Here is a 25,978-nt window from a genome sequence, read left to right as displayed (position 1 = left end):
TTCAATTGAATTGTTTTATTTGAAGGCCCATGCATGACCCCCAGGTAAGATCTTAACATATCACTTTAAAACATACCACTAACTCAAAATCTGCATTACTTAGTAAAAATAAATTACTGAGGAATGTAACAAATAAAAACAGTCAAGGAGAGGTGCACCAGTTAAAGATGCACTTCAACAGCCCCCTTGGGACTCATTTCAATGCTTGGGGTTACTGAAGAATTCCAACCCTGCTGTAAGCAAAAAAAAGTTAAACAGTACAAAGGATAATAATATTCATATAAGATTTAAAAAGACAAGAGGGGAAAAAGGGTGGTTTCGTTGTGAATTGTGCACACAATCTACACCTTGTCAGTTACTGTGGGAAAGGAGGAGGCATAGAGTAGGGTACCATGGGTGGGGGTTGTTGGGGCTGCTGCGCCTGTGGGTTAAAAGGAAACGGCGGGCGACCCATGCCGTTTTGGGTGGCCGCCTGTGCGGCTCCAAACTGTGGAGGGGCCTGGAAGTTCTGGCCACCAAACGCACCCACCTGATTGGTGGCGCCGAAGCTAGCCTGTCCGTTGCTGCTGTAGCTGTTGCCATAGCTACCGCCAGAGCTAGCACCCTTGTTATAGGTGCTACCCCCGTAGCCCCCTCCATTTTGGGTTTTTGCGCCAAAGGCACTCTTTGGTCCACCCCCGAACCCCCTGTCACTATCCTTGTCCCTGTAACTACTACCACCACCACCACCACCACCACCGTAACTCCTCCCCCCAGAATACCTATCTCGTCGGTCATCCCTAAAGCCACCTCTTCCCCCCCCTCCACGACCTGGAAAACAAGACAAAAACAAGAGACAGGGCAGTGATGAGACTGATAGCAGTGATGGGTGGCGTGAAGACATTTAAACTAAAATGATAGTTGACAAATATATAATATTTTTTTGTTTTTTTTAAGAACCTCTGCCCCAAAACCCTTCAAATAGATTTCTTATGTCTGCAGATGTAACCACAGCCTTGTTCCTGTCTCACCGCCATAGGAATTACCTCCTCTGGCCTCCGCCATCTGGAGAAGCTTGGGGTTGATAGCCTGGTTAGCTTCGCGGAGCACAGCTATGAGGTCACTGGCCTGTTTCATGTTGTTGGGGGTGAAGAAGGTGTAGGCAGTGCCCGTTTTTTGACTGCGGGCCGTGCGTCCAATGCGGTGGATATAGTCCTCAGAGGAGTTAGGATAGTCATAATTTATGACAAATTTCACATCCTCCACATCTGTAAAGTGTTGCAGTGTGGCAAAAAGGACGCCATACAGGATTTTGCACACCACAACAGCCAGACCAAAGGACAAGGTTAGCATATAGAATGGAGAGCTAAAAGGTTCCAGACTGGAGACTTAACTGAGCTGCAAAGAACAGGGTTAACCAACACAATCCAAGAAATACAAATACTCCATGGGAATACTACTGTGGGAAGAGAGAAACGAGATGCACACTCCGTTTGCTTACCATATCAAAAATCCTAAGGCATTCTCCCTCCCTTTTTTAACCAGGGGAGGAAAAGAACTGGATTTGAAGTCTTACCATTAAGGAGTATGCATTCACTAGTCCTTTCCCAATGCAGCGAACTCCCCCACAAATTGTCAAGTGACATCCAGGAGCTTCTACGCAGTAGGGCCGCTATGTGCACTGTTGCCTCCTCGTGTGCCAATATAGGACCTTTCAGTTGGTATGGGTTCTGAAGGTCCCTTTTCCCAGTACACACTCATGAGAAGCTTGCTAATAAAGGCCTCACTGCACGTCTTGCCAAGACCGATTAGACCAAGTACTAATTTGAGGGGGGACCCAAAAAAGGCAAAAATGAAAAAGGCCCAAGTATTGACCCCTGTGGTGCCCCTCAGAGAGCATAGAGCACCCCGCCCCCATCAGTCTCGTCGAGGCAAGATCTTCCCAGAAGCCAGTGTTCGTTCACTTGAGAAAATGTCTCTCGTTGGCAGGTCTCGACATGACTTTTAAAAAGCAGGCGAGGGAGGAACTTTGGTTTTTGAAGCTCTTCTATTTCACTTTCTCTAGATGTTCCCATAGCCCCTTAAACACATGTGCCAGTTTCTCATCAATTTCGATTCGACAACAGTAAGTTGAAAACTGCTCTCTCCATTTCAAGAAAACCAGTGCTTTGAGTGAGGGAGAAAAAAATATATAGCAATGGAAAGCTGTGACATTTGGAAAACACCCATGCTTTTTTCGGGGACAAGCTCCGTAACTAACAGAATCGCTCCAAATCTCAAACAGTGACTTGCAATACAGTGCCCTCTACAAAACGCATGCAAGGCAAATGGTCACGTCAAGGGTTTGTTTTTGTGTGTGTAACGTTTGAGTTGGAAACGTCTCGACGAAGGCATTTGTCAGGTAAAATCCATGGACAGAGAACAAATAATGTCAAGTATAAAAAATAAAAAAAGATATCAGAAACGAGGCTTAGCCACACTGCCTTTTGACTTGAGGATTACTGGCACACAGAGCTTTCACCTCTCTAGGCCCACTGGGTGGCAGCCAGTTGGGCAACTTCATTTCCAATATGTCCTCCTTCCCCCTCGAGGCCTGGAACTTGTCATGCCTAGGCCCTGCCACAAAGACTGCACCTTTAGGTGAGAAAAACTCAGAAAATGCATAGAAGTTAAAGAAAGCCAAAACCACTTTCTTTAAAAAAGTGAAAATATTGAGGAAAACAACCAGAGGGTTTAACCAAAGCCATACTGACCTAGACCGCGGGAGGCCACGTCGGTGGCGATGAGGATGGGGGCCTTGCCGTATTTGAACTCTGTGGAAAAAGACTTCAGTTAAATATGGCTAAGGGCAGTATTGAGTAGCTTGGATGAATAAGGTGCCCAGAGTAAACGGTCTTCTACTCAGGCCCAGTTGCTAATATATGCATATTATTAGTAGATTTGGATAGAAAACACTCTGAAGTATCTAAAACTGTCTGAATGATATCTGAGTATAACAGAACTCATATGGCAGGCAAAAACCTTCAAAAAAATCCAACCAGTAAGTGGGAAATCTGAGGATTGTAGTTTTAACTTTTTGCCTATCAAATAGTGTCTATGGGGTAAAATTGCACTTCCCAAGGCTTCCAATAGATGTCAACAGTCTTTAGAACCTTGTTTGATGCTTCTACTGTGAAGTGGGGGCGAATGAGTCAGAGGTCTGCCAGAGGTATGAGCTGACCAAGCGCATTCACATGACAGTTAACTTGAGTTCCATTGTATCTACAGACAAAGGAATTCTCTGGTTGGAACATTATTTAACATTTATGTTAAACATCCTAAAGATTGATTCTATACACTGTTTGACATGTTTCTATGGACTGTAGCGGAACCTTTTGACTTTTCATCTGGACCTAGTGACCGCGCAGCATGAGTTTGGATTACTCGGCTAAACGCGAACAAAAAGGAGGTATTTGGACATAAATTATGGACATTATCGAACAAAACAAACATTTGTGGAACTGGGATTCCTGGGAGTGCATTCTGATGAAGATCAAAGGTAAGTGAATATTTGTAATGCTATTTCTGACTTCTGTTTGGGTTGTTTTGGTCTCTGAGCTCTGTAGTCAGATTATTGCATGGTGCGCTTTTTCGGTAAAGCTTTTTTGAAATCTGACAGCGGTTGCATTAAACGAGTCCATAACATTGCCGTGACAAAAAAAATGAAATATTTCAGACATACCATTGAGAACCCAGTCCCTCTCCTGCTGGCTCTTGTCTCCGTGGATACCCATTGCTGGCCAGCTGTAACAGACAAACATGGACATCAGAGGCATGACTCATTACAAGGAGAATGATGTTCCAGTTAAATGAGACACTAGTGCGATGACCCTTACCCATCTCGTCTCATCCTCCTGGTGAGCTCATCGCAGCGTCTCTTGGTCTCGGTAAATATGATGGTCTTGTTCTCCTTCTCGCTCATGATCTCTTCCAGCAGCCGGAGGAGTCTTAGGTGGAAAGACAAGAGACCGGGTTCAAATTGGCATGACTCACTTTATCCTGGACTAATTAATGACCAATTGAAGAGTTCTTCCGTTTGAATTCCTTCAATTATGAAGCAGTGTAAATGTGACGTTTGGCTTTGCGGAGGAGGAATGTGTCACTCACTTGTCATCCTTCTCTCCGTCGTTGCACACGTCCACTATCTGCAGGATGTTGTGATTGGCGCTGAGCTGCAGAGCACCCACGTTGATCTGGACATACTGCTTTAGGAAGTCCTCAGCCAGCTGACGCACCTCCTTGGGCCAGGTGGCACTCCACATGAGGGTCTGACGATCCGGCTGAGAGAAGAACAGAGAAAACAGATGACTTGGTATTTCATCAAATCCTTCAAGCAGTCTAATGGCTAATCCTACAGGAAAACTGAATCAAATTTAATGTGTCACATGCGCCAAATACAACAGGTGTAGATTTTACTGTGAAATGCTCACTTACAAGCACTTAACCAACAATGCAGTTCAAGAAATAGAATGAAGAAAATATTTAATAAAGAAGCTAAAGTAAAACATTTATTAAAAGTTACAATAAAATAAACAATACCAAGGCTATATACAGGGGGTAACGGTATTGAGTCAATGTGCAGGGGTACTGGTTAGTCGAGGTATGCAGACTCTGCAATGATTTGTCAAAGTCCAATGGGAATTCTGCCAATTGAAATGAGCTGCAAGTATTGAGCAAGTCTGCAAATCATTGCGGGAATGAGCCTTTATACTGAAGAACTCTCGCCAAAGGAATGGCGTTGAGTCAAAGCCACATACTCTAATTTGGTCCACAATTTTGCGGATTTGGGGCTCGAAGCCCATGTCCAGCATACGGTCAGCCTCATCCAGCACAAGGTAGGTACACCTGCGAAGGTTGGTCTTCCCAGCCTCCAGGAAGTCAATGAGACGCCCTGGGGTGGCAATACAGATCTCAACACCTGGGGGGGAAACAGACAACACTCACTCAGATGTCTGCCTCTGTCACCAAAATTATTTAATACAGAACCAACGTACTGAGAAAACAAATGATCGAAAAACAAAGTGGTGGATAGATACCTCGTTCAAGGTCCCGAATCTGGGGTCCTTTGGGGGCTCCACCATAGACGCAGACAGACTTCAGACGGGAGGCCCTGCCGTACTCAGCGGCAACCTGCTGCACCTGCTGGGCCAGCTCACGGGTCGGGGCCAGCACCAAACACTGAGGGGCAAAGATAGAGACAGGTGTTATTCAGCGGGAATTATCCTGTAAAAACTAAGGATGTTCTCTAGTCAAGAGGCTTATTGTGTACTTACTATAGGTCCGTCTCCATGCTCCAAGAATGGCTGGTGTTGAATGTGCACGATTGCAGGCAGCAGATACTGAGGGGGGGGGGGGGGGGGGGGGGGGGTTGAGCTCAGTTCATCTGCACAAATATGTACCAGAAAGATGCTACCAAGAGTAGTTTTAAATCAATGTACTTACAGCAAGGGTTTTACCAGAGCCTGTCTGGGCGATGCCCACCATGTCTTTCCCACTGAGGGCCAGAGGCCAGCCCTGAGCCTGGATAGGAGTTGGCTCAGCCCATCCTTGTTTGGCAATCACATCCATCACATAATCTGAAAAATACAAAGTTCGATTACATATGAGATTCAATTCCACCATCTTATACAACCAGCTTGTTCTTAAGCAAAGTTGGAAGACATGTTTTACTCACTTGGAAAATTGGCCTCATGAAACTTCATCATTGGCTTGGGGCAGTCTCTGCCTTTCACTGTTACTTCTTTACTTCTCAGATAGTTCTCCACCTCTTGCTGCAATTGGACACATAAAATGTTGTTCATTGGCAAAGACCATTTGAATCAAAAGGTGAAGACCACACACTCAAATCACATGGAAAGAACTGCCTGAGTCACTTACAGGTGGTCTGCGGGACACATCCGGGTGCTCCTGGTAGAAGTTCTTCTCAAACTTTGGGAGCTCATCCATGTTCCAGTGTTTTTTACGCAGTCTTTCACCTGGGTTGCCAAATTTCCCCTGTGGTGGTCCACCCCTACTTCCACCACCGCCGCCTCCAAAACGAGGTGCACCCCCATACCTGAAATAGTATGGGGAACAACCTAATATTAGATGACTGAGCATACAGTGGATGCTGTGTTGAAGTCAGATAGTTATGCCAGCTACATTGCAGAGCTGAAACCCCACATTCCCCTACGAGTTTGCATGGCTTGATGAGTACTACAATAGCTAACATTACCTTGATAAAAGTTAGGTTCCTTTAGTCTAATATTTGGCTAACGTTACTCCTTAGTGTATATTTATGGGCAAATTGGCTCTGGAAGCCAAGCACTCCATCTAAACGTGAATTGGTTAAAGAAACAAATCAACCTACTTTAATATCACAGTATATTTTCCTTTTGTGAAATTATTTTAACTGTAAACCGTTGCAGCATACAGTATATTTTTTTGCGACAACACGTTTGTGACGTCAGTCTTCCGTTTACACAGGTGCCTGAGACGCAGACAGCTAATTAGTGCAGGCAGTCCACACCCCCTCTTCCGTAAACAAGCACTGTAACATGGCCGTGTGGGAACCCTAACCCAATAAATAGGTGTATCAATTTCGCCGATATTAAAGTTAAGGTCCTTATGCTTCCAAACCAGTACCGCAATCGATGCGTGTTTATGTTCAAGACGTGGTAGGTCTAACTACATTCGTTTCTGCGTCATGTTTGAACCAGTTTAGCTGCCATTTTAATTCCGGCCGGTAGAGGAACAAAGGGAACCGGCCGGCATTTTGATTCGAAACAATTTGCCACATTTAAGATTAGCAAACATTCCAAGGTTCTTACCTAACGAACATCACATAGTATATTTTATGCGCCGATGTGCAAGCGTAGTGGATATCGTTATTATATCAAATATAGCTTGGGCCTCTGAGAATCTCCCATTGCTAACGTGCGTTATACATAGCTAACAAATGTTAACGTTAGGTGCCAGCTAAACATTTGCCCGACCTGCTTGTTCCATCAATTAGATCAGGCAAAATGTTCTTTAACAATTCATTAGGGTTCGAAGAAGTCGCATTAACATTGCGCATCTAGCCAAAGCCAATGGCAGGGATAAACAAAACGTAACTAGCTAGCTACAGTAGCGCGTTAAAACTAACCATCGCACCGTCTTTTCCTAGCTAACGACGTTAGCTAAACAGACTCGCGTTACTTACCCCCTGTCTCTGCCACGATCTCTGTCGGAAAATCCGGGCATGATTAAGCAGAGTATGAAAGTAACAGACTGTATCTACGTCTATATCTCTAAACCAATCTATGATAAATACAAGTGGATAATCTACAAGTGCGACACACGAAAGTAGAAATGCCGGGGACACAAATGTCAGTCAAACGGTGTACTAGCTCATAACACATTGGAACATATCAACGCGCCTGTGTCTGGTACTACTTTTTCTCCTTATTTGGTCACGGAAGTTAGTTGATTGGCAGTTTGTGAGGTGTTTATTAACCCATTTTTACAGTAACCTTCATTTACTTGAGCCAAATTAAGTACTGATGTATTAACTTATTCAACATAGACAACTTATAAATAATTTAAAAAATGAATGCAGGTAGTAGACGCAACATTGTGTTTACACAGGAACGCTACATTAGCTACAACTTCTACTCAATAGTCTACTGTGAAAGAAGCAACAATACAATTTCCCCAAAAATGGATGAGAACCAAATCTGTACAAAAGCAAATATTGATCACCCCCAACGTTTGCAATGAACACCTATCTTCAAATCAAATTTGACCAATGTTTATTTTAATGCAGTCAACATATAATGGATACCAAAGACAGGCAGAAACTATTTCTCTAATAGAAAACCCAGATCCCACTTGTTGGCGACGTTAAGGCGACTTTGGCTAGCTAAACTCATGCGCAGAAACACACGTCATAATTTTAACGGACTGCGCATGTGCAGGCAGTCAAATCGAAAGGCACTCCTTCCATATACAATGTTTGTTTTACGAAAATGAAAAAGTGTCTGTTTGTCACTTTCAAGAGGTTGGAGTAATAACATGTTCAACTACTTAAGACATTGGCTCGAATCTAGATTATGCCTTTATTTCTAGAAAAATAACAACGAAGGAATCATTTTTCATAGACCCAGGTTTATTCGACAAAAGCAATGTTGCCCCCCCCCCAAAAAAAAAAATTTGCAACATGTAATGAAACTGTTGCGGTGGTACAATGATTCTCTACAATGACTGCTTGTTTTGTCACATTAATTGAAATAAGGCGAACTATTAGAATTTAAATGCACCCTAGCAGGCAATGTTTCTATTTTGGTCAAGTTTTACCACATTTCCTTTAAAAACAGCTCATATATATTTTTGTACATCAATTTATACACATAAAAACGGCATTTGAATAGTAGATTTAAATTTGTTTTAAAAAAGTACATGTTAAAAACAATAGAAACAACCATGAATAAAATTACTTTTCCTTGTAAAAACATCAAATTTGTAAAAGCCATTTAAACTGTGAACCAATGATTTAACAAAAGTAAAATATTTTTAAGACATGAAAACATCTTTTTATTTTTGTTACTTTGTTAGCAGACAATTGTCGCTATTTTCTGAATATCTACAAAAAAAAATCCCTGAAGTGGAGAAGTAAATGACTTCTCAAATCCCAAACCCAAGTCCTGTTCTGCTTTTCTAGCCATCCCAGAAGTCTCGCGATGTTGGGCCTCTGTGCTTAGAAACTCTTGGAACTACTTTAGGACAGATACTCGGAAGAACACCCTGTCTACCGTGTGATATTTTAATAAAAAATATGGTTAGTTTATCAAATGTCTGTCCGGGCTATCTGGTAAAATAACAGAAGAGTCAACTGGAATAACTAGAATAAATAAAAAAGTGGACAAGGAACCCATTTTCCCAATCGTTTATACGCTTCTTCCGGAAACAAAGTACCAGTTTACCATGGTCGTCACTAGTTACCACAGCCAGAAAGTCATAAACCCCGCCCATTTCTACAATGTATTTTCTTAAAATGTGATTTTTAAACCTAACCCTAACATTGACCACACTGCCAAGCTCATGCCAAACTCAAACCTTAAATGAAGGCCAAAAAGCTAATTTTAGTTTTCATGAATTTTTACAGTATATCCATTTTTACTTTGTGTTTTGGGTAACTAGTGGAAACCGTTTACCACCCAATCAGAAAACAGTTGCATTTTAAAATGTCGATTACTTTCTGGTTGGCAGCCGGCACCTTTTTTCATTTCTGTTCTCATGATGAAGGTTTATCAGTGAGTGGCTAACCTCGAAATTTGGAAAAAAAGTACTACTACAAGCTAGCAATGCGAGTAACTATTTTCAGAGGTCAAGGGAGCCAGTATTGTTGCCAGCTCGACTGACTACCACACAGCTAGCTAGCGCGCTCGTTACTGCCTAATGGGAACCCAAGAAGATGAGAGAGGTAATCGAGGTAACGACGGTTAATCTACTAGCCAACTAAGAAGAAATGGCACCTAACTTGGTGGTTACTGTAGCCATATCAATCAGGAGAATAACTACATAGGCTATTTAAGGAATTGTCCAGTACTTTTCTTGAACCTAGCTATCTAGCTACTGTAACATACATAGCCAGTGTGCCAACTACAGTAGTGTTCTTTGCGTTAGTATTAGCTAGTTTACCACACTGTAGTTGGTGTTGCTAACATTTCTAAATTTAGCAACTGTAAAGTTAGCTAGCATACTGTGCATGCCCACAAATGAGCTGCTATTACGTCAACAATCATGTTGGGAAGGTTGCCACCAACTGAGCAGTTTTGCTGTGCATTGTCAACAAACTGAATCAAATCGCATGTATTTATAAAGTCCTTTTTACCTCAGCAGATGTCACAAAGTGCTTATACAGAAACCCAGCCCAAAACCCTAAACATCAAGCAATGCAGATTTAGAAGCACGGTGGCATGGAAAAACTCCCTAGAAAGGCAGAAACCTAGAGAGGAACCAGGCTCTGAGGGGTGGCCAGTCTTCTTCTGGAAGTGCAGGGTGGAGATTATAAGAGTACACGCCATTAAGGCCAGATCGTTCTACGAGATGTTCAGGTGTTCATAGATGACCAGCAGGGTCAAATAGTAATCAAAGTGGTTGTAGATGGTGCAACGGGTCCGCACCCGATGAGTAAATGTAAGTTGGCTTTTCATAGCCAAGAATTCATAGATCGAGACAGCAGGTGCGGTAGAGAGGGATTGGGAGAGAGAAAGGGTAAAAAACAGCAGGTCTGGGACAAGGTAGCACGTGAAGTGAACAGATCAGGGATCCATAGCCACAGGCAGAACAGTTAACTGGAGCAGCAGCACGACTAGGTAGACTGGGGACGGCTACAGCCAAGAGTCGTCAGGCCAGGTAGTCCTGAGGCAGTGTCCTAGGGCGCAGTGCAGGGCCAACCAGGCAGGATATAATGCCACCCACTTTGCCAAAGCACATCCCCCACACCACTAGAGGAATATCAACAGTCCACTAACTTACTACCCTGAGACAAGGCAGAGTATGGCCCACGAAGTTCTCCTCCACGGCACAAGCCCTTGGGGGCGCAAAACCAGACAGGAAGGCCAAGTCAGTGACTTGACCCACTCAGGTCGAGTATAGCGAAAAAAGCCTGGCACAATGTGACGCACCCCTCCTAGGGATGGCATGGAAGAGCACTAGTAAGCCAGTGACTCAGCCCCCAATAGGTTCAGAGGCAAAGAATCCCAGTGGAGAGATGAGAGCTGGCCAGGCATAGACAGCAAGGCGGGTCGTCACTCCAGTGCCTTGCTGTTCACCTTTGCACCCCTGGGCCAGACTACACTCAATCATAGGACCTACTGAAGAGATGAGTCTTCAGTAAAGACTTAAAGGTTGAGACCGAGTCTGCGTCTCTCACAATGATACGCCGACCATTCCATAAAAATGGAGCTCAAAAGGAGAAAGCCCCTGCCTCCAGCTGTTTGCTTAGATATTCTAGGAACAATAAGGCCTGTCACTTTTGACCATAGGTAGGAGCAAGTCAATGCAGCAAGACCATGTAATGCTTTGTAGGTTAGCAGTAAAACCTCAATCAGCCCTAGCCTTAACAGGAAGCCAGTATAGAGAGGCTAGAATTGGAATAATATGATCACATTTTTTGGTTCTAGTCAAGATTCTAGCAGCTGTATTTAACACTAACTGACATTTATTTAGTGCTTTTTCGGGTTAGCCGGAGAGTAGAGCATTGTAGTAGTCTAAGCTGGAAGTGACAAAGCATGGATTAGCTTCTCTGCATAATTTGGGGACAAAAAGTTAGATTTTAGCAATTTTATGAAGATGGAAAAAAGCTGCCCTTAAATATTCTTGATATGTTCATCAAAAGAGAGATCGGTGTCCAGAGTAACGCAGAGGTCCTTTACAGTTTTATTTGAAATAACTGTACAACCATCAAGATTAATTGTAAAATCAAACGGCAGATCTCTTTATTTCTTGTGGCCTAGAACTAGCATCGCTGTTTTGTCCAAGTGTATTTAAATAAAATAAAAATCATTTCACCTTTATTTAACCAGGTACGCCAGTTGAGAACAAGTTCTCATTTAAAACTACGACCTATCCAAGATAAAGCAGATTTAAAAGTAAAACATTTGCGCCATCCACTTCCTTGTGTCTGAAACAGAGAGAGAATATAGAATATATAATGAAAACAAAAGTCGTTCTAAAACAGAACCTTGCGGAACACCGAAACTTACCATTGATTTGTCAGTACAAACCATCCACAGAGATTAACAGATATCTTTCCAACAGATAAGATCTAAACCAGGCACAAACTTGTCCGTGTAGACCACGTATTCCCAAACTGGGGTACGAGTACCCCTGCCGTCTTGGGTACGCCAAATAGAAATGTGATTAACATTTAAAAAATTCTTCACATTTTCAAACGGCACAGAATTTAATCAGAAGCCACTGCCAGATTTCTGAATAGGGCTGCTCTCAGTTTCTTGCCTTGGCAAATTGCACTGTTAAGACACGGATGCCCTTTGCAACCATGTACCTTTGCAAGAGTGGATTCTCGGCCCTCACTAGCATGAAAATTTAATACAGGCACAGATTGTGTGTGGAAAATGACTTAAGACGGAGACTCTCCAATACAACATTGCAGAGTTATGTGCATCCTTTCAAGCACACCCTTCTCATTAACCTGTGGCGAGTTATTCACCATTTTTTTGATGAACAAATAAGGTTTTACATGTAAGATGGCTAAATAAAGAGTACAATTCTTGATTTTTATTATTTATGCCCTGGTCCTATAAGAGCTCTTTGTCACTTCCCACGAGCCGGGTTGTGACGACAACTCTCACTCATTATGTTTAATAAATGTTTCGTATAGTGCGTGTGTGTGGCAGGCTTACAATGATGGCAAAAAACAACAATTGAGAGTGCGATGACCCTGTTGCTAGAGGGGGTACGCAGCTGTAGGTTGAATGTTTGATGGGGTACGGGACTATAAAAAGTTTGGGAACCATTAAGGTTTCCAATCTCTCCAAAATAATGTGGTGATCGGTGGTGTCAAAAGCGGCACTAAGGTCCAGGAGCACAAGGACAGATACTTGGTCTGACACCATTAAAAGGTAATTTACCACCTTCACGATGCAGTCTCAGTACTATGATGGGGTCTACAACCAGACTGGAGCGTTTTGTATGCATTTTCTGGCTTCGGGAAGGCAGCGAGTTTCTGCTTAACAACATGGTCAAAACACTTTGAGAGGAATGGGAGATTCGATACAGGCCGGTAGTTTTAAACATTTTGAGAGGAATGGGAGATTCGATACAGGCCGGTAGTTTTAAACATTTTGAGAGGAATGGGAGATTCGATACAGGCCGGTAGTTTTAAACATTTTGAGAGGAATGGGAGATTCGATACAGGCCGGTAGTTTTAAACATTTTGAGAGGAATGGGAGATTCGATACAGGCCGGTAGTTTTAAACATTTTGAGAGGAATGGGAGATTCGATACAGGCCGGTAGTTTTAAACATTTTGAGAGGAATGGGAGATTCGATACAGGCCGGTAGTTTTAAACACTTTGAGAGGAATGGGAGATTCGATACAGGCCGGTAGTTTTAAACATTTTGAGAGGAATGGGAGATTCGATACAGGCCGGTAGTTTTAAACACTTTGAGAGGAATGGGAGATTCGATACAGGCCGGTAGTTTTAAACATTTTGAGAGGAATGGGAGATTCGATACAGGCCGGTAGTTTTAAACATTTTGAGAGGAATGGGAGATTCGATACAGGCCGGTAGTTTGAAACATTTTGAGAGGAATGGGAGATTCGATACAGGCCGGTAGTTTTAAACATTTTCCGGGTTAAGATTTAGATTTTTCAGGAGAGGCTTTATTACTGCCACTTTTAGTTTTAACGTAGCCTAGTTCATCACTGCTCCGAGAAGTATTTACACTAGATCATATCTACACTATGCACTTCATTCATAAATTCAAGGTCTGCATTTAGTGTGTAATGGCCCTTTTTACAGATTGGGTGGACGTGGCGAATGATATCCTTAGCAAGTGTCACATTAACCTGAGACTGAGAAAGGTGACGGACTGTAATGCCAATGTTTTTGTCGCCTTGTATGAGGCCATCTTGGGGGAGAAAGTCCCAGGTAAGTTTACATCAAACATGACACAATAAACATGCCCACCAAAAGAGCAATATGTGTTTTTTTTTAGACCTAATCAACTGTCCCATGTTAGTTCTTCTTTTTTTTAAACGGCTGCTCTGCATGCTGTTAAGGCCAAGAATTGAGTGCTTTAGAGGAGAGTATTCTTGCAATTTCAAGAATGCCACACAGTGCTACTTATGATCGTCAAACCTGCCAACACAAGACTGTGTTTGTCAATGAGCTAGTACGTGGCCAAAGTGCACAAGAGGCTGTGATTTGGAACCGTGCGTGTGTGTGTGTGTGTGTGTAGACTACATCGCCGCGCCGGGCAGTCAGGAGGATGATGTCCACAATGTCCAGTCTGTGATCGACTCTCTGGCTCTGGACTACCTTCAGATCAGCCTTTCACACATCACAGGTGAGCGGCACTTACTCTTGACTCACTATTCACCAGTTAATTAACTAGTAACTACTCCTTTATTCCCTAGGTATTCACTAGCTATTCAGTCAATCATCTGACCAACTCAAATGGTATTTGTCACATGCTTCGTGAACAGGTGTAGACTAACCGTGAAATGCTTACTTCCAAACAATGTAGAGAGAAAAAAAAGAGAGGAATAAATACACAATGAGTAATGATAACTTGGCTATACACACGGGGTAACAGTACTGAGTCGTTGTGCAGGAACACGAGGTAGATGTGTACATATAGGTAGGGATAAAGTGACTTGGCAACTGGATAGCTAAAACAGTAACAGCAGTGTATGTGATGAGTCAAAAGAGTTAGTGCAAAAAGGGTCAATGCAGATAGTCCTGCTAGCTATTGGTTAACTCTTTAGCTAACTATTTAGCAGTCTTAATACATGGGGGTAGAAGCTTTTCAGGGTCCTGTTGGTTCCAGACTTGGTGCATCGGTACTGCTTGCCGTGTGGTAGCAGAGAGAACAGATGATGAATGCTGAAAGAAAATCAAGTGATCTATTTAGCTACAAGCAGAGGGTCTCTGGCTAAATTGCTGTTTAGATTTCAAAGCACAGCCTTGTTCAGAGCAAACACAAGCCTCTTTGTTGAGGAAAATTCACCGTAAAAAGATGCAGACTGGTTAGTTCTAATTAAAGGACAACAATGTGGTGTTGATTATAGTTCCACTGATTCATCGCTTGTCCTAATGGGTTTTTTCTCCCCGGCTCTAGGTGAGAACATTGTACGAGGGGACAAGGAGTCCATCAAGAACCTGCTGGAGATCTTTGACGGGCTGCTTGAGTACCTCACCGAGCAGATCAGTGAAGAGGAGTCGCAAAATGGAGGTAGACACAAAAGTCGTATTTTACTCCATTACCCTTTCAACTGTTACATTTAGGCTAACCTTTATTTAACCAGGAAGTCCTATTGAGGTCAGAAGACCTGCCGGATGTCACCCCTGTTCTTCCTGATCTGATATCACCCCATCCCCCTCAAACTTAATCTGTGTCACTGACTGAGACACAACCCTGTTTGGGTGAGATCACCCACACATGAAGTGGACATATTGGCCTTTCTAAACCCGGTTTAGAGGCGGCTGGCTCAGGGATTACCGGGAAGCGGTTGGCCCATTCAATTGGCAGCGCTCCGCAAGCCTTTGTGTCCATCTATGGTGGTCTGCTGGCCCCCTCTCCCATCGCAAAACACCAATGACACTTTTAATGACCGACTATCAGCTCTGGAAATTGAAATGACATGCATTGAAAGAAGGCTCTGGTGAAAAAGGCTGGTTTATCAAAATTGATGGGGTTGGTGGCTTGCTGTGAATCCGAAAGGAGCTGTGAATGTTTGTCTGTGACACTACAGACCGCGGTTCACCAATATTATCGACCGATATTGGCCTATTACAGCTATGTTGATATTGGCTGATAATTCCACTGGTAACCGATTTATTCAATATATCGGATGAAAAAAGGGAATCTCATGCCTACCTTAACACTTGCAGCCATTCTCAGTCATTTCACAATGTAAGAAATCAATATTTTGAACCATATTTCTTGGACAATTGTTATTTTGAATAGCAATTTATGCGAATACAGTGTGAGAAAATAACACTTTTTAAAATGTTCCCGGCATAAAACAGTATATCGGCCGGTATCGGACCCAGAATAACTTATCGGCCGGGCTCTAGTTTAAACCTGTTGATATGTCCAATTAGTGGGATAGGCTATGCATGAGTCACTACAGATAATGTTACTGTCACACTCGATGAACTCTTCCATGCACTTTCACAATGACATGGCTAGAACAGTTGTTTGTTTCTCTTCAGCTTTCAGAAATGGGGTTGGATCATTACTCTGTCCATGAGCTCCAATGTCTATGGATCACTATGTCCCGAGTGCTTATTCTACTACTCTGACCGAGTGTGTTAATGTGACTTAAATATTTGTATAATTACGGACTGATTGGTGGTCTGAAAGTCGACTGGTGGCTTGTTAGTTTCCTCGTTGCTTCACAGCAGGAGCCTAATCACCCATCTCTCTCTCTCTCTCCTCCCTTCTTCAAATCCTCCCCCTTTCCTCCCTCCAGACAAGGAACCAAACGGTGTTCCTGTGGAGGATGCCCCCCTCCCTACAGGGCCAGTGGTCCCCCAGACAGAGGAACAGAGGTCCCTAATGGAGAGAGCCTCCCAGTATTCTAGTGTGCAGTGAGTGTTTCAAGATCTTCCACGCTTCAGCTTCTATGTACATTTCCATGGTTTCAGATTCAGTTCCGTGTTCAAGCAGAGTTCCTGTTCTGTTGATACAACCAAAGACGCTACGTCACGAGACGAGACGCTTGTAAATGCCATTTAGCAGACGCTTTTATCCAAAGCGACTTAGTCATGCATGCATACATTTTACTTACGGGTGGCCTTGGGAATCAAACCCACTACTCTGGCATTGCAAATGCCATGGTCTACCGACTGAACCAGACAGGACCACTTCAAATGTCATCATCGTGCAGGGCAAGTCGGTACATCCTGTTGACACAACAGCCAGCACCACACAACACAAATGTCAACAGTAACTGCGAATGTTAAGGTTGGACACGGAACACAAACATTGGTGACGTCACTATGTCTACTGTTCCCGACGGCTGTCGCACAGAAAGGCTGGCTGGAAAGTCAATAAAGCTGAATGAGTCATTGTGGGTGACGTAAACCTCTGTTCCTAAACCAGGAAACTCATTGTTTTGAAACACGTGCGGGTTGTAGTTGTTCTGACTTGGACTGGTATCACACGTACCAGACACACCGATGTACTTTCCACTGTTTGGGTGGTCTTTTCTTTGGTTTACTTTGATAGTGATACATCGGTCACGTTACAATGTTTTCTTTGATCTTCCAGCTCTGCCGTCCAGTCTAGCAGCAAACATTCCCTCCACTCTTGGAATGCGGAGGAGACGGGCTCGACCAATGAGCTTATCCTCCTGGGAGACTCCGCCCGCACGTTCACGGCCAAACAAGAAGGTAGGCGGGAACCGAAGGCTTGTTCCTGGCCCATGACAGAATGCTGAAAAAATGTCCTCTTGTCTTTCTGAATTTACATTCAGACTCAAATCAAATCCCATTTTATTTGTCACATGCTTCGTACACAACCGGTGTAGATTAACAGTGAAATGCTTACTAACGGGTCCTTTTCCAACAATGCAGACATAAAGATAAAACACAAGGAATACATACCCAGTGAATAACAATGAGTAAAAATAACATGGGAGTACAGGGAGTACCTGTACCGAGTTGATGTACGAGGTATTTGCATGGCATTCAGACGCCCTTATCCAGAGCCACTTACAGGATTAGGGTTTTACCTTTATTTAAATAGGCAAGTCAGTTGAGAACAAATTCTTATTTTCAATGACGGCCTAGGAACAGCGGGTTAACTGCCTTGTTCAGGGGCAGAACGGCAGAAGTTGACCCTGTCAGCTCGGCGATTCGATCTTGTAGTCCGACGCTCTAACCCCCCCACAATGCCAGGGTTATTGGCAAGGCATTAATAGCTAGGAGTACAGACCTGTATCTGAGAAAAATAATTCAGAACTGTAGGCTACTTAAAGAACAGTGAACCAGTTAGAGGCAAATCTGATATAAAGAAAAAATTATATTTCACTTGAACCTTTTGTTCAATCATCCTGCATAACCCTATTATAACATGAAATGACCTACAAAATCTACACCTCTAACAGCTACCTATTTTACCCCTCCCTAACAGTGGAAGCCTCTTCCCAAGCACCGGGCCCCAGCACCACGGGTGCTCCGGGGAAGCCAGGCACCCAGGCCACTCTACTGAGGGAGCCCCTGCGCTCAGCCATCCCCCTGCAGCCCCCATACCAGACTACCCCCCACAGGCCCGACAGAGCTCCCCGCTCGGGTAGCCAGTCTCCCCCAGCCAACGGTCTCGGCAGCGGGGCCGCAGTGGAGCAGGAGGCACCTGGTGGCACCTCGCAGGTATGTCCATCTAGTCAAATATATCCACGCTGAATCAATTCAAATGACGCTTAACTCTTGTTCGTTGCTTTGTAATACAGTATCAACTTTCCATTTGGAATCTGTGTTTCAAAGCTCTCAGCAAATGACTGTGTTCTGAAACGCATTCTGAAGTGACCTCCGCCAAGTACAGTTCACAGTTCACGTCACATCCCACCTGCAAGCCTATGGCAAGTCCAGACACGCTAGCAGGGGCAAATTACTTTCCACTTGTTATTCCATTACCAAATGGGGCCAAACAATTGTTGGAAAAATGACTTGTGTCAGGCACAAAGTAGACGTTCTAAACGACTTGCCAAAACTATAGTTTGTTAACAAGATATTTGTGGAGTGGTTGAAAAACGAGTTTAATGACTCCAACCTAAGTGTATGTAAACTTCTGACTTCAAGTGTGTGTGTGTGTGTGTGTGTGTGTGTGTGTGTGTGTACCCCTTGAGCTCACATATACCATTATAGGTGATGGTAAGGAGCTGTGTTATGGATGAAATAAAGTATTTGCCCAAATTGTCCCGTACACACTACTGCTATTCGTTTCTGTCTCGTTGTAATTCACGACAATGATAAGACGGTGTACTACTACTGTATTCACTTAGCCTTGTTTTACATTTGAGTCATTTAGCAGACTTACAGGCGCAATTACTTTTAAGTGCCTTTCTCAAGGGCCCATTGACAGACTGGGGATTCGAACCAGCGACCTTAACCGCTAGACGACCTTCCCGGGAGCGGTAGTTAACGCCGTGCATCTTTTGCGTGATTATGTCGTTAGCATCCGCTGAGACTCCTCCTCCTGACGGGTTCTCTTTTGTCACAGTTTGATTGTGAATTCTCCCTGCCCCATTGAGTGGAAATGCATCCACCCCTTTGTCTCTGTCCCCTTTTCTCTGTCTAATGAATGACCAACTCTCTCTCTCTTTCTTTTCAGTCTCCAAGGCCAGTGGCTGACACAGTTACCAATGGAGTGCGCTCGCCAGCCTTCATCCACTCACCCGGTGAGACACGCTGTCCAATGCATCACAGAATGAATGTGTAGCACCTCCAAACCATGTATCAATTTGACTTATTCAACCTCTTCTTCCTCCATGCTTTTCATTTGTAGTGGAGAGTGAGAAGTCTGTGTCCAGTCAAACCAAGGCCAGGCTAGAGGAGGCCAAGGAGCAGCCGGAAGTAAGGCATGACGAACCGCTTGGCCTTTGGACTGTTGTAGTTACAATGCCTCAAATGAGGGCTAATTCAATAGTTGAAGTCGACCTCACGCCTAATTCAAATCTAATGATTTGCTAATGCATGTCCAATTTATGTCCAATGCATGTTCAATTTACAGCTAATTAAGGACTAAATTGTTGAATTTATTTAGCAAATTTCTCTCTTTCTCTATAGCCTACCAGTGTGGGTCCCAGGAGGGTTCTATTCCGGACACAGCCAGACATTCATTTCCTCACCCTGCAGGATGAGCTGGAGGACAGGGCACCACTGGACACTGAGGAAGATGAGGAGGAAGAGACCTTCACGCAGCAGGACAGCTGGGCTCACAGGGGGCGGACGGGGCTCAGGTAAGAACAACACAACGGGAGGTGGTTAGAATAGCATTGTAGATGCATAGCGAGAAAAGCAATATACATGCACATGAGTTAGTTACACACAGAGGCCACTCAATCTAACATTCACCTCCCTGCCTCACCCTTTCTGTCTCTACTCTTCCTACCTTTTGCCCCTCTCCTTCCCCCTCCCTCTCTCTCTCACACGCTCTCTCTCTCTCCTGGCAGCAGTAACAGGGTACTAGAGGAGGAAGATTGTGAGGAGCCTCTCTCCTGGCGTAGACAGAGGAACAGGAAGGCAGAACAGGAGCTGCACCACATGTCTGAGAAGCTGTCCCGACGACTAGAGGAGCTGGACCTGGTGAGTGGTACACTCGTGTGTGTGTGTGTGTGACGCACTTGGACCTTACTGGTTAGTCCAATGACTGTGTGTGTCAAGCTATATTTACATTGTGGGGATACGGGACAAGTTCTGAGCCGTCTCACCGCCTGATGGATGCCTTCCAGTCCCATTCACCCGGAGAATCATCCCACCCGACGTGCTTTCACTTTGCGTGCTTCCCAGCTGACCATTCATCGCACCGCTAAATTGTGTGTGGGGGGAAAAACTAAGGTGTCGGGAGCTGGGATTGTCACCCCCGGCATCTCAGCAATGTAAATCTAGGTTTTAACGTGTGTGTGTGTGTGTTTCCACTCGTCAGATGTTAAAGAGAGCGCTAGGAGAGAGTGGAGAGCCCGACGAGGTCAAGGAGGAGGACAAACAGTCTCACCACAGTGACAGTGTCATGGAGTGTCGCAGGCCCCCAAGGAGGCCAACAGGTACATACACTCCACCTCTTCAATAACGTCAGGGGCTGTTTTCATACAGCATCTCAGATCTTGGATCAGTTTAGCCTTTAATATCATAAGGAATGCGATTTGTATGGGCAGATCCTAGATCAGCACTCCTACTCTGAGATGCTTTGTGGATACGGTCCCAGATTACACCACACTTCTCCAACAAAAGCACCGTTGACTAGCCTGAATGTAGAACTTCAATAAGTCATTATTGACCAACTCTATGATTTAACGTTTCCTCGGCTTTAAACTTTAACCTCTGACCCTTCTCCCAGGTACGCCGCGAGCACCCACGTCCCCCTGTACCCTGTCCCCCTCCCCTCTCCGGGCCCGCCGCTCCCTTTCAGGTCAGCTAGAGGGCGCCGTGAGTGGAAGGGTCACACAGAGACACACCGCCGCCCGTACGCGCCGACGACAACTCCGCCGTCTACAGCCCCAACACAAACACCGCCAGGTCAGAGGGAATTGCCACATCATCACATTGACCAACGCCACATTCAGTATAAAGATGGTCACCTTTTTAAAAGAGACAAGTTGAACGGTCCAACACAGTTGGTGTGTATACCTCTCTCTCTAGCTGGAAACAGCCTATGAGGAGGAGCTGAAAGTGTACGAGGATAGAGAACGGGCTGCTATGGCCATGGAACGAACCAGAGCACAGGAGGCGGTAAGTGAGGGAGGGGGAGAGAGGTGTGTGTAAACAGCATCAGACCTACTCATTGTAGCCCTGGGGAGGTGTGTGCGTTGAGACACCATGTGGCTGTGTACGTAGTAGCCCTCCGGCAGAGACTGCGATAGAGAGACTGTGTGTTCCAATATTATCTACAGCAGACGTTCTGTGTGTGCTTTTGCCCTGTAGGAGAGGGAGTACAGAGAGGCCATACTGAGAGATGTTCCCCGAACCCCCAAACCGTCCCAAGTGTACACCACAGCAGCCCGACACCACTCCCCCAGGACCAGACAACCGACACCGGGCCGCAGGCGACAGGACAAAACCAGGAGAGCCCCACCAAGTAAGACCCCCAATCTGGAGTCTCTGCCAGTGAGATGGAGACAGTATCAACTCAAATCTAATCAAAGTGCAAAGTGGCTTCCTCTCCTTCATTTGCCCTGAACCTAAAAACGCAGCATTGGCCTCGGTGAAACTAACATGGAGGATGTTTCCTTGGCTATCTATTCAATCTTTTCACAACTACATATGCCTTAGGAGAAAGAGCTTGATATGGATTTGCGCATTAGTCTTTTTGTGCACGGTATGGATTTGTCCCTCTATATTAACCGTTTGTGCTTCTCTCGCTCTCTCTCCCTCGTCCCTGTTTTCCAGTGAAGGTGAAGGACAACGACCTGCTCCCCCTGCTCCTGGAGGAGTTCCCCCACCTGCACCTCTCGCCCCACGCCCTGGGCAGGATGTGGCAGCAGCAGCTGGGCCAGGTGGACCGTCTCAACGCCTCCCTCTCCCTGGACAACCAGAGGCAGGGCCCACGCACTAAACTCACCTGCCAGGTGGGGCGCTGTAACACACTATCCACCATATAAACCACAGGGTGAGCTGGGATGTTTTTAGCTTATCTTGGATCTCTTGGATCTCTGCAAGTCTCCTACCTGTCTGTAACGTTAAAACAGATGTCTAAGTGCGGAGCCTGTGATTGGGCGAAGGCCCCGTAATGACCCCCAGAGACCAGGGTTCACCATTGCAACTTTTCCACCTCGATCTCCTGCCGTTAACGCGTCAATGTTCTCTCTCCAGGTGGATGAGGCTCAGAGGAGACACAACCTGCTGGGGGTGATCATCCGCAAAGAGCAAGAACACAACAGACGCCTGGTGAGCCACTCAAAAACATGCTTCAGCGTACATGTAAGCTAGACACACACACACATATATATATATATATATATATTACCAGTCCTATGTCTCTCACACATTCTTAAACACACACACACACACCAAGCAATAATACAAACAGCCCCTCTAACTGTACAGCCGTGTCGCTCCTCTCCCCTCCCAGAGGGATTTTAAGGAGCGTATCCAGCAACAGAAGTCGACTCAGAACCGTCTGAAGGAGCAGAGGCAGCAGATCGCCCGGGCCAAGAAGTACCACGGTGACTACCACGTCCAGCTCCGAGCACGCATGATGAGGGCCCGCACGAAAGAGGAGAGGGTCAGTTAGTGACGCCGCGCTGAGCCTCCATCCCCTTCAAACACTGTACTTTCCATTCCATTTTCCACCCCATGTATTTTTTTCAAGGGAAGATTTGACACAATTGTCATGTATTTAGTTCCATTGTAAAGTCAAAGGGAAACAGGTCATGAACACAACGACTATACAAACACATGTAACGATTGGTTGTATTCCAGATGTATTGTATTGGTTGTATAAGTGTGTTGTGTTCCAGATGTTTAAGCAGGTGTTTGAGGAGGGCTTGGAGGTGCAGAAGGCTCGTCTCCGAGAGCAGAGGGCCTACGCCAAGGAGCAGCGCCAGGAGCACCAGAAAAAACACAGAGACCAGATCCAATCTATGGAGAACTATTACAAGGACCAGGTAGAACCAACACACGACCCTCTTTCATATGAACACACACCACGCTATGCGGAATTAGTAGGGAGAGTAAGACCCAAGAAATGGCTTCCTGATCTCGTCTCTGTTCCTCCATCGGCACTGATGTGAAAGAACGGGACAGCTGAAAGCTCATCCCACACTGTTCTGCCATCTTTCAGTTTTCATTATTGGCCGACACTCTCGCTACAGAGAGACAGGATATCCAAGTACGGAAGAAGGCCCAAGAAAAGGTAAATGCAGGCTCATTCACACACAATTTACTACATTGTACCTCTACTTTGTCTGCACATTTTTGGGGAGATTGAGATGAATGCTCATACTTTACAGGTGAACTTCTTCAGGGTTCAGCATGTGACTACTTCATACATCCTGCGGTGTTGGGGGTCAGGATATTAAAGCGTTTCTCTCACTCTCTGCAGGCCCTTCAGAAGATGAAGCTGGAGCTGCGCTCCAAGATGGAGAGGGAGATAGGCGAGCTGCAGAAGATTATCGTCCAGAACGATGACGACGACTACTTCCATGACCTGGAGGTCCAAAGGTTACGGGGTCGCGTGCAGATGGCTTCCTTCCAGTACAACACCAGCTGTCTGCACTGACCCCGCTAACGAGCTAGCAATCTATAGCTACCTGCCGCTAACTTTCCTTCGGATGCTGAAAACAAACTCTAAAGTCTCTAAACACCCACGGATCGGAGTCCTACTCTTCGATTTGTTTTAAATACTTGATTATTTAAGAATGCAAAAAAATGACTCCCTCACTGTGCATTTTGTGCTGTCATTTTGATTTTGTCATGTGGTAAAGATGTGTAGTCCAGTGAATTGTCTTTCACAACCAAACAGGACCATTGTGGAAATTGGATGCAACTCAGGACAAGATTCTTTGATTCCATCTCTTCCTTTTAATGGTATGCAGGATTTGTCTCCCGTAGCGTTAACAATGTCGATGAATTGTTTATTTGATTGTACTGTGAATGAACTTTTAGTCCGGTTTTTAGGTTATTGAACTAACCCACTACACTGTTCCAACACCAGAGAGCGTTGATAATCAGAATTCTGTAAAGGTTCCCTTTGCCAGTAAACTACTGTACTAACAAACAAATCAATGGTTAATAAGACATCCTGCGTGTACAAGGCCAGGTACCATGAGAATAGGGTGTATGGGTCCGATTTCATAATCAGGAAATGTATGCCTTTCCTATGCACACCGAATACGTTTGAATAAACCCCAAACAGCGCACACCCACTGGTTGTCCTACCAATTTGTGGTCAGGGAGGGTTTTTTCTATTTAAATCTCTAAAACAATCCATTTAAATAAGGTGTACCTTTTTTTTTTATTAGAGTTTGATCAGTGCAAGACTTGAATGTAGAACCATGGAGAATGGTTCAGAATATAGAAAGATAGGCATGAAAACATATGCATATTCGTCTCCGTTCAGTACCTATGGGTAGATGTGTAAAAACACTTTTTACACTTATTTTTAGGGAATGAATCCTAATGCCTACATAATTATATAATAGTTTGGTATAATATAATACCCTAATTTCCTGCACTGATCAAACTGTGAGGGCAAGTGCCAAGTCACGGTTTGAGCTCCATAATGATTAATAAGTCTATAGGTCCCGATTTGAATTTTACTACAATTTGCTTTTGGCCTTCATTAACTATTATACACTATTACTTGACTCTCAATCACAAGGATGTCACCGTGTTTAGAGGAAATAAAGGTAGGTTAAATCAAACGATGTAATGGAATGATACGTAGGTAGGGAAGGGAACAAACACAAAATTGTCTGTTAAATATATTGCCCGACCTGGTTATTACTTATTGTGGCTAAGAATATTTAACATATGCTCTAGCCTACAAATTAAAGGTAACTGGAAAAGTTGGCGGGCATATGATTAAAACATTCTAGAGAGCACAAAGGTTACATTTGCTGCAACTTTCCTTGTCATCCAATTTGGTTTGCGTCTCAATCCCTACAAATTAAAAAGCCATACATGAAGGATTCTGCATAATGACACAGCATTTCATACTTCACTGTAGGAAAAAGGCATAAATAGCCCTGCCTGTCATGTCAGTTTTCTGCCATGACTAGATTCACATTAATCTCCAGGTAAAATAGATCTTTAAGAATTGTCACTTATCCTATATTTACAATCCCCTGGTTAAAATGGATTACTCATTGACCTACCTAGTATCAATAGTATCAGTTTATATAATTAGTACATGGAGATTGTGGTCAGAAAATAAGTAGATGCTTTTCCCTCTTGAAACTGGCAGGTTCTTGACCTTATTCACGGTTGTGAATAAAAGTGGAATTAAATCAAGGTCAGAATAGGGAATATCTGTGGACACAAGCAGCCACACCTCCATTTCTTTGCTCTCCAACCTAAATGCCTACCTTGCTGGCACTGGCATTTCCCCCATGTGATTTAGAATAACAGAGAAGTTCATTAAAATAGGAATAAAGTCCATTTTACACACGTAAACTCGGGTCTAAATGTCCCCTATATGAACCGACATTATATAGACGTGAGAACATCACTTATCAATCTTGTGTTCTGTCAAGGCCACTTGTTCCAGGGACCCGGCCCAGGTAGCTGTTCTGTCCCTGGTACAGTGCACCGGTCTGACCAGGGTCCAGTTTCCCAAAAGCATGTTAAGGTTAAGTTCATGATGCTTTTGGGAAATGAGCCCGGGTGAAAGCCATCTTCATGGAGTTTCCACTACATTGTTTTCACCTGTCAAGTCTTTTCAAATCATTGCAGATGAGAGGATGGATTTTGAAATTGAGAGCCTTACATGGTAAATAATTGGCCCTCATTTTGTGTGCAACTTAAATGAAATGTCTTACCAATTCCCTTCATTTTATGAGACCTAGGAAAGAACATAACACTTTA

The 25,978-nt window shown here is 44.3% G+C and overlaps 2 protein-coding genes across 8 annotated transcripts; one reads left to right on the top strand and one right to left on the bottom strand.

Moving 5' to 3' along the window:
• LOC109865719 (probable ATP-dependent RNA helicase DDX5) lies at positions 1-7,406 on the bottom strand. 3 transcript variants are annotated; one of them, XR_002251614.2, is made up of 13 exons: positions 7,202-7,403; positions 5,896-6,073; positions 5,693-5,789; positions 5,461-5,594; positions 5,292-5,357; positions 5,055-5,196; positions 4,776-4,936; positions 4,126-4,298; positions 3,855-3,965; positions 3,701-3,762; positions 1,556-2,792; positions 1,026-1,247; positions 1-810 (listed from the first exon to the last, which is right to left on the bottom strand). XR_002251614.2 is itself a non-coding variant. In XM_020454111.2 (13 exons), exons 1-13 carry the CDS (start codon positions 7,240-7,242, stop codon positions 356-358), a joined length of 1,902 nt encoding a protein of 633 aa, XP_020309700.1. In that variant the 5' UTR covers positions 7,243-7,406; the 3' UTR covers positions 1-355. The 3 variants fall into 3 exon arrangements, 2 of the variants coding, with proteins under 2 accessions (XP_020309700.1, XP_020309699.1); XM_020454111.2 differs by having other exon boundaries at positions 2,733-2,792; positions 7,202-7,406; XM_020454110.2 differs by having other exon boundaries at positions 1,011-1,247; positions 2,733-2,792.
• Positions 6,553-24,318, top strand: LOC109865718 (centrosomal protein of 95 kDa). Of its 5 annotated transcripts, none has more exons than XM_031799572.1 (21): positions 6,553-6,674; positions 13,529-13,657; positions 13,968-14,075; positions 14,850-14,963; positions 16,207-16,324; positions 17,007-17,128; positions 17,871-18,106; positions 19,068-19,134; positions 19,242-19,309; positions 19,523-19,695; positions 19,909-20,041; positions 20,382-20,499; positions 20,793-20,971; positions 21,095-21,184; positions 21,377-21,530; positions 21,842-22,020; positions 22,265-22,339; positions 22,524-22,676; positions 22,912-23,058; positions 23,235-23,306; positions 23,496-24,318. In XM_031799572.1, exons 5-21 carry the CDS (start codon positions 16,293-16,295, stop codon positions 23,670-23,672), a joined length of 2,175 nt encoding a protein of 724 aa, XP_031655432.1. In that variant the 5' UTR covers positions 6,553-6,674; positions 13,529-13,657; positions 13,968-14,075; positions 14,850-14,963; positions 16,207-16,292; the 3' UTR covers positions 23,673-24,318. The 5 variants fall into 5 exon arrangements, with proteins under 5 accessions (XP_031655432.1, XP_031655431.1, XP_020309697.1 ...); XM_031799571.1 differs by lacking the exon at positions 6,553-6,674 and adding an exon at positions 9,068-9,469 and having other exon boundaries at positions 23,188-23,306; XM_020454108.2 differs by lacking the exon at positions 6,553-6,674 and adding an exon at positions 9,069-9,460.
• Positions 24,319-25,978: the final 1,660 nt, after the last annotated feature.

Source organism: Oncorhynchus kisutch, linkage group LG20 (genome assembly GCF_002021735.2).
Source record: "Oncorhynchus kisutch isolate 150728-3 linkage group LG20, Okis_V2, whole genome shotgun sequence".
NCBI classification, from domain to species: domain Eukaryota; kingdom Metazoa; phylum Chordata; class Actinopteri; order Salmoniformes; family Salmonidae; genus Oncorhynchus; species Oncorhynchus kisutch.
Note: the sequence above shows the minus strand (reverse complement) of the source record. Positions and strands in the feature narration are given on the sequence as shown.

Bases quoted from the DNA above. Each gene is read 5' to 3' on its own strand.
- LOC109865719 (XM_020454110.2), bottom strand. From the start codon at position 7,242: ATGCCCGGATTTTCCGACAGAGATCGTGGCAGAGACAGGGG. The intron at 5,197-5,291 runs GTAAGTACACAA...TTTGCCCCTCAG, and splicing joins AGCATGGAGACGGACCTATA to TGTTTGGTGCTGGCCCCGAC. The intron at 2,793-3,700 runs GTATGTCTGAAA...CTTTTTCCACAG, and splicing joins GAGGGACTGGGTTCTCAATG to AGTTCAAATACGGCAAGGCC.
- LOC109865718 (XM_020454106.2), top strand. From the start codon at position 9,436: ATGGGAACCCAAGAAGATGAGAGAGGTAATCGAG. The intron at 14,964-16,206 runs GTAGACACAAAA...TCCTCCCTCCAG, and splicing joins AGAGGAGTCGCAAAATGGAG to ACAAGGAACCAAACGGTGTT. The intron at 20,972-21,094 runs GTCAGAGGGAAT...CTCTCTCTCTAG, and splicing joins CCCAACACAAACACCGCCAG to CTGGAAACAGCCTATGAGGA.